At 33.9% G+C, this 7530-nt stretch overlaps 1 protein-coding gene across 1 annotated transcript; it reads right to left on the minus strand.

Annotated features, from left to right (window-relative positions):
* Nucleotides 1-879: 879 nt before the first annotated feature.
* On the minus strand, nucleotides 880-1839 carry LOC126018317 (olfactory receptor 51H1-like). Its single transcript, XM_049780471.1, has one exon. It carries the CDS (start codon nucleotides 1825-1827, stop codon nucleotides 880-882), a length of 948 nt encoding a protein of 315 aa, XP_049636428.1. The 5' UTR covers nucleotides 1828-1839.
* Between the last annotated feature and the right edge of the window lie 5691 nt (nucleotides 1840-7530).

Here is a 7530-nt window from a genome sequence, read left to right on the forward strand (position 1 = left end):
TTGAATAAGGACACAGCAACTCTCAACTCCAGAGACATACAGAGACATAAACATGGGGCTTAGCTTGTTATGACAATGTTTGCCGAGGTCAAAAGTTTCCCCTTTACAGAACCTCTTGCCCCACCCCTGGGGGGCGTGCCCCACTATTTTTTTTTAATTTTTAAAATTTTTAATTATGAGAACAATGATGCAAAGAGGAGAAGGTAAAGTTACAGCGGAAGGACAATCGCCCATAAACAGAGTTCTCAAAAGAAATCCCCTTGCTGACACCTAAATAGTGAACTTACAGTCAAAGAACATTAAGAAAAATAAGGCAGAACTCATGTACAATTACTTTGTCCACAAGTCCCCCGATTGAAGTACATTATAACGTTTCTTAGCAGTACACAAAGCAATCTAAAGCCATGAGATTTATGTAACTCCTTAAACATTGAAGGCATAGTATGTTTTTATATTTTCATGCACATGCATATTAGTTTGATTTAACATCGAAAAGTTTAAGGTTTTTTTTTAAGTGTTAGAGTCAAAAGAGCACAGTAAAAACGGTGTTAGAGTGGCAAATATTGTTTGCATAGGCCTACCAAAATATGGTGGACATGTAAAGGAAAAGCCTTGGTCTACATACAAGGAGACCCTACCTCTGAAGTTTCCTGGCATAAGACCAATTCTAGGCTCCAGGCAAACTACTTTATTCAATCCAAGTCATTGTCTGTAGTGCCAATACAGTTTAATTTTTTACGCAGTCTCTATTGTTGGCATCAGGTTTCTGTATTAAAGATCCTGGAATCTGCACATCCTACATTGAAGTCAGGCTGGTGTGGAGTATCCTCTAGTTTCACCTCACAATTAAGGGTGCCCCACTATTTGAGAAGCACTGCCTTAAGCTTTATTCTTTCTCCTTTGGAACACATAGATAATCCGCCTTCTAATTTGTTTGGTTTTCACACTATAAACAATGGGATTTAGTACAGGAGGGAGTAGCAGATAGACATTGGCCATTAGTGTATGCACTGCTGGTGATAAATGCTTTCCAAATCTGTGGATCATACTAACACCAATGAGAGGAACATAGAAGAGGAGAACAGCAGAGATGTGAGAGAGACAGGTATTGAGAGCTTTGAGCCTTTCATCCCTGGAGGCAATGCTCAGTACAGTGTGTAAGATGAGTATATAAGAAAAGAGAATTATGAGGGCATCCATTCCCAAGGTGAGGATGACTATGATGAGGCCATAGAGGCTGTTGATGCGGGTACTAGCACAAGCTAGTCGCATGGCATCTTGGTGGAGACAGTATGAATGAGACAAGACATTGGAGTGGCAGAAAGGTAGCCTCTTTATAAGGAAAGGTACAGGAAACACCACACAGAATGCTCGGGTGAGAACAACAATTCCAATCTTGCCAATGATGCCGTGGGTGAGAATAGAAGTATAGCGAAGTGGGTCTCTGATGGCCACAAATCTGTCAAAAGCCATAGACACCAAGACTCCTGATTCTACCACTCCAAACCCATGAATGAAAAACATCTGTGTAATACATGCATCAAAAGAAATCTCAGGAATATTAAACCAAAATATGCTCAGCATGGTAGGCAAGGTGGACATGGAGAGACTAATATCAGTCAAGGCCAAGATAGAGAGAAAGTAGTACATAGGCTCATGGAGACTCTGATCGACCTTTATGACAGCTAGGATCGTACCATTTCCCAAGACAGTTAGTGTGTAGAGAAGTCCCAGGGGAAAAGCCATCCAAGGGTTTTTTTCTGGCATTCCTGGAATTCCTGTCAGAACAAAACTGTGGTGGTTGACATGCGATGTATTAGAATTCATTATGTTCTCAGTTTTTAATGAGGTTGGTTTCTCCAGCTTAGTTAACAGTTCCTAAATTGAAAATACATACTTAAGTGTAAAATGTCTTTATATTTTATAACATAAGATATATAAAACATATATATTTATAATATAATATACATTGAACAAGATAAAAGAATTAAGGCAAAAAATTTTGGTTTGCTTGTTTGTTTATTTTTGGAAGATTCCTGGCAATGCTCAGACTGACTTCTGGCTCTGTGATCATGGATCATACCTGGTGGAGTTCTGGAGACGGCAGGGATGCCAGGGTCAGATTTAAGAAAGCAGAGAGCAAGGCAAAGACCTTGCCTGCTGTGTTATCTCTCCATCTCCAAGGGTTTTGTATTTTTACTTTCTCATAATCACATTGGATAATATCCCTTTAGATTAAGTTTTTTTCCCCAGGTTTTGTGGGAACATTCAAATTACACAGGGCTTACTCTGATGTTTTTTCTCAGGTATCAATTTTGGTGGAACTTAGGTTTTAGAACAGGAGATTGAGTGTCAGGGATAGAGTATGGGTCATCATGTCCAAGGCAAATGTCTTAACCACTATAGCATCTCGTTAGACCCATAAATTTGATATATATGTATATATGTATATATACATATATATCAGAAAAATGGTGATAAGACCAATATCTAATATCTTGAGAGTAAAGTTTGTATCTCTTCTCCTTTAAAACTTTAATGCTATTTAAAATAAGAAATAATGCCATTCAATATCTCAAGAGCATAGTGCAATTTGTAACTAATAATTAAAAACATAAAAACTCATAATATATTACTATATACAATTACTCTATACATATCCACACATAAGCCACGCCTATCACAAATTCATAACCAGTGTGTGTGAATATATGCATGTGTGTATATTTGGATATACTCATATATCATACATATTTTCTAATTTTTTACATATTTATAATCACCTAATTTTAATGACCTACATACTATGTTAGTATTTACATTGTTCACTACTCACATTTTTTAAATATATCAATTTACAAATGTTCTCTAACTTCATTTGAAAGTGTCAAGAGATTGAAGAATAAAAAGGCACTCCCAGAAGTAACCTTTTATATAAAAATAGCTTCTTACATAATTTTCATTTTGGAAATTTTCTATTATGATAGAAAGAAACAAGGGATTATTTTATTTTGTTTGTGGACCATATGTAGTAGTACTCAGGGTTGACTACTGTCTTTTTGTTCAAGAACCATCTTGAACAGGTATCTTGGTATCAAACTTGGGTGGCTTGTGTGAAAGGCAAACAGTGTGTTACTGTATCTCTGGCCTAGATCATTATTACAACAATCTTTTATTAAAGAATTTTGTAATTGTCCAAATTATCTCAAAATCATGCAAAATAATTATTTCCTTTCTTAATTTTATATAGTATCTCCCATTTCTTTTAGACTCCCTAATCGAATTTTCTTCACTTACTAGTTTCCTCTTACAATAACATAGAATAAACTTGAAAAAAATAATATTATCTACATAATCAAGCAAAAGATCCCTTAAGGATTTATATTAGAGGAGAGCTCCACTTTTCTTTATTTTAGCTTCAACCTTTTATCTCTTTTTTTTATTCGAACACTACTTACACCATTTACTCTCCTCTTTTATCACTTGAATTCAGCCAAATTTGCAATGTTTGACCTATCTCACAAAAGTATAGTTGATACAGGATTTTCACAATTATATTTTCTGATACCATATAGTACAAGCATATGTAGAAGCACTTCTGTTGAATATTATTTTTCTTTCTCTTTATTGCATGTTACTCTGTTGTTATTCAGTGATGTTTTATCCTATCACATTCTCATTTTCTGTCTTTCGCTCTTTATTTATCCTCTACCTCCTATTTTTCATTCTACTTAAAATTTGTTACCATTTCTCAGTTAAATTATCACATACTCTTTCTTCCTATCTTTACATATTTATCTCTTAATAAAATGAACTCATCCTATTCTTCTACATGTTATAGGATCTCCTTCGCAAAGCATGTTGTCTTTTATTTCAAAATTAATATTCTATTTTTTGGTACATTTTATTTTCTTTATGTTACATAAAGAAACATAATTTTTCATTTTTTCTCATAATTTCATATCATTTCCCTTCTCCCACAGTTCTAAGAGCACTTAATGAGATGATGCATATTAAGCAAAAAAATCCTACACAGAATTCTGTAGAAAAAACAAAACATATTTTAAGATTCATTTATTACCTGTATCCATACCTGTTCTCTGATTTAGAATTAATTTTTCTTTTTTTCTTCCTGAGAATACTTAGTAGATAATTTATAAAGACTTATTCAAACCCCATGTGGTGTCTGGAGCCCTCATGATTTGACGACTATTTCACAATTCCTCTGGAAAATTCCCTTGACATGTAATCAGTGTGTTATGTAGTTGCACCCAAGCTACTCCAAGATAATTCTCTGAGGAACTTCAAACTTACCTTTCATCTTTTGAGTTATCTGTTTTGGCTATTTCATCTCAATTTTTTTAATTTTGATATTTTTTATGTTTGTAGAGTTTGAAGAAGGAAGAGACTGCTTTTTCTACAACACATTTTCTAAATAGATTACACATATTATCTGTGTTAAATCGCCATCTAAATTTAGAAATCCAGCCCACATTAGTCTACTTCTTCCAAATCCAAAGTTCCTCTTTTCATCATGGCAAAGTTTTGATTTATCCAGAAATGGAGTTAGAGGTTACTATGGTATTATATGGAGAAGATAGCATGGACTCATAGTTAAGAACATATAGTATATATTTCTTTTCAGTAATGATACTCCCTTCATTTTTATTGTGGTATCCTTGATTTAAAAAATTGTATAGATTTTCATTTATTCATAATTTTAAAAACACACCTATCATCACAGTTTTTGATTTCTGCCAACAACATCCTAAGACCACCCACCCTTCTTGGGCTCCAAAGTATCAACTCTTTTGTAGACAAACTTCCAATATTTGTTGTCATTGGTCATTTGTTGCTTTTTTCTATATTTTTTGTATCACATATGTAAGACAGATATCTTGGCCACCAAGAGTTTTTGTAAACTTATGAGTTTTGTAAACCAACTCAGAGTCTGTGTCTTTGGCCATCAATTGTTTTCTTTTAGTTTTTTTTATAACCTATATGTAGAAGGATAATTTTATATTTGCCTCATTCTTCTCATTGAGTCATTATAATAGCCCCTATTTCAACTCATGTAGCAAAAAAATCATTCCTTTTTCCTTTTTCTTAGCTATAATAAAGATATGGAAAATCATATTTGTTTTTTATTTCAAGCTCATTAACTGATCTTTCAGCATCTCCTAGTTTCCTCTTTCAATAATATAGCCAGAGTAAACTTGAAAATTATAAAATATTTAACAAGCAAAATTCTTTAAAATTCTTTAAAGAATTGTATTTGAACAGAGTTCAATTTTTAAATTTTAGCTTAATTCTCTAGCACCATTCATACAATTTACTCACCCCTTTGTCCACTTTAAATCAGTCAAATTTGGAGTGTTTGAATGTTTGGATCTCACTAAAATGTGTTTTATATATATTTAACCACACACATTCTTCCTGATGCTTTTCTCTGTCTTTTCCAAAGATCTTTGCCATATCAAAGTTTGCTAATGCTTCTGATGTAATCTTTTTGCAAACATCCATACAATATAATACCCTTTGGTATAGGTTTTCACATTCTGTTTCAATGTAATTAAGCATTTAATAAGTATTAGTCTAATGTCTATCTCACTCCATTAGAAGATAAACTTCTGAAAAATCCTTTGTCCAATTGGGCTTGATATTTTAGCTTAGAAATTCTGGTGACTTTTATTTCAGAAGAGTCAATTTGCCTTTCCACACTAGACTTTTTTCTTTATAGACCTGAAACAAAATCTGACTTTAGTAATTAAGTCCAAAGGACGTGTTCACTATTAGAAAAATTATTTTTTGTTTGTTTTTTGCTTTTTTTTTTTGGCCACACCGTTTGATGCTCAGGGGTTACTCCTGGCTAAGCTCTCAGAAATCGCCCCTGGCTTGAGGGGACCATATGGGACGCCAGGGGATTGAACTGCGGTCCTTCCTTGGCTAGCGCTTGCAAGGCAAACACCTTACCTCTAGCACCACTTCTCCTGCCCCCAGAAAAATTATTGATTCTTGTTTTCCTCTGTTTGTATTTGATGCTTTGTTGTTGTCTAATTAGGCTTTGTTCTATTATATACTTTCCACACTTATTTTCTCACCATTTTCTAAATCTCTTTTAAAAAAAATTTCAGTTTTTTCTCAATCTTTCAATCCTAATTTACTCTTTTATCCAGTGTTTATTTTATTCTTCTACATGTGATAAACTTTCCTTCACAGACCATGTTTTTTATTCCAAAATCCATATTCAACTTTTCCCTCCATCCTTTATTTTCTCACTGTTACTCTCTGAAAAATTTTCTCATTTTTTTCTCATTTCCATCTCTTGCATTTCTAAGTTAATAATATGATGTGCATTAAAATAATCCTAAGTAAATCTTAAGATTCAGTATTATCTGTATCCACATCTGTACTCTTGTTTAGACTTAATTTTCTCCTTTTCTTCCAGAGGGTAGCAAGCAAGCATTTATGAAGACATTTTCAACTGCCAGTTGATGTCTGCATTGCTCTTTGTTCTAAAACCAACTAACACATTTTTTTGGATGCTTTCTATGACATGTGTGTGGAGTGGTGTTATTGCATGACCTGATCTATACTATGCTGATTCTTCAAAGACTTCTGAACCTATATTTCTTTTTTTAAAATTTTTTAATTTTTATTTTTAATTATGAGGACAAAGATGCAAAGAAAAAGGAAAAGGTAAAGTTACAGTGGAAGGACAATCACCCATAAACAGAATTCTCAGTAGTCCCATTGCTGATATCTTAACTTTGAACTTTCAGCCAAAGAACATTAAGAAAAATAAAACAGAACCCATGTAAATTACTTTGTCCCTCAAGTCCCCAGATTGTAGTACATATTTCTTAGCAGCACACAAAGCAATCTAAAGACATAAATTTATGTAACTCCTTAAACATTGAAGGCAAAGTACTTTTTTACATTTCCATGTACATGCATATTAGTTTAAGTTAACCTCAAAAGTTTAAGTGGGTTGTTTTTCTTAAGGATTAGAGTCAAAGGAGCACAGTAAAAATGGTGTTAGAGTAGCAATTATTGTTTGCATAGGCACACCAAAATATGAGGGACATGGAAAGGAAAAATCTTGGCCTAAATACAAGGAGACTCTACCCCTGAAGTTTCCTGGCAAAAGACCAACTCTAGGCTCCAGGCAAACTAGTTTGTCCAATCCAAGTCATTGTCTGTAGTGCCAATCTACTTTTATTTTTCACACAGTCTCTGTTGTTGGTATCATGTTTATAAATTAAAGATCCTGGAATCTGCATATCCTATACTGTAGTCAGGATGGTGCAGTATCTTCTCATTTCACCTCATAATTAAAGGGCAATGCAGAGAACCCTGTCCTGTAAGCAGGTCGTTGTTGTTGTCAAGTCTTCTTTCTGAGTTTAAGGGAAGTCTCTTTTGAGCAGGTCAATGTCAGAGCCGTGGTAGTGTCTTCCCTGGTAAAGGACTGCTTCCAGGTGTTGTTATAAAAAACCTTGGTTGTTTCGTAGAGCGCTTCCCTGGTTCATG

The sequence above is a fragment of the Suncus etruscus genome, chromosome 9 (assembly GCF_024139225.1).
Source record: "Suncus etruscus isolate mSunEtr1 chromosome 9, mSunEtr1.pri.cur, whole genome shotgun sequence".
NCBI classification, from domain to species: Eukaryota; Metazoa; Chordata; class Mammalia; order Eulipotyphla; family Soricidae; genus Suncus; species Suncus etruscus.

Coding starts and splice junctions, on each gene's coding strand:
- LOC126018317 (XM_049780471.1), bottom strand. CDS start 1,827: ATGAATTCTAATACATCGCATGTCAACCACCACAGTTTTGTTCTGACA.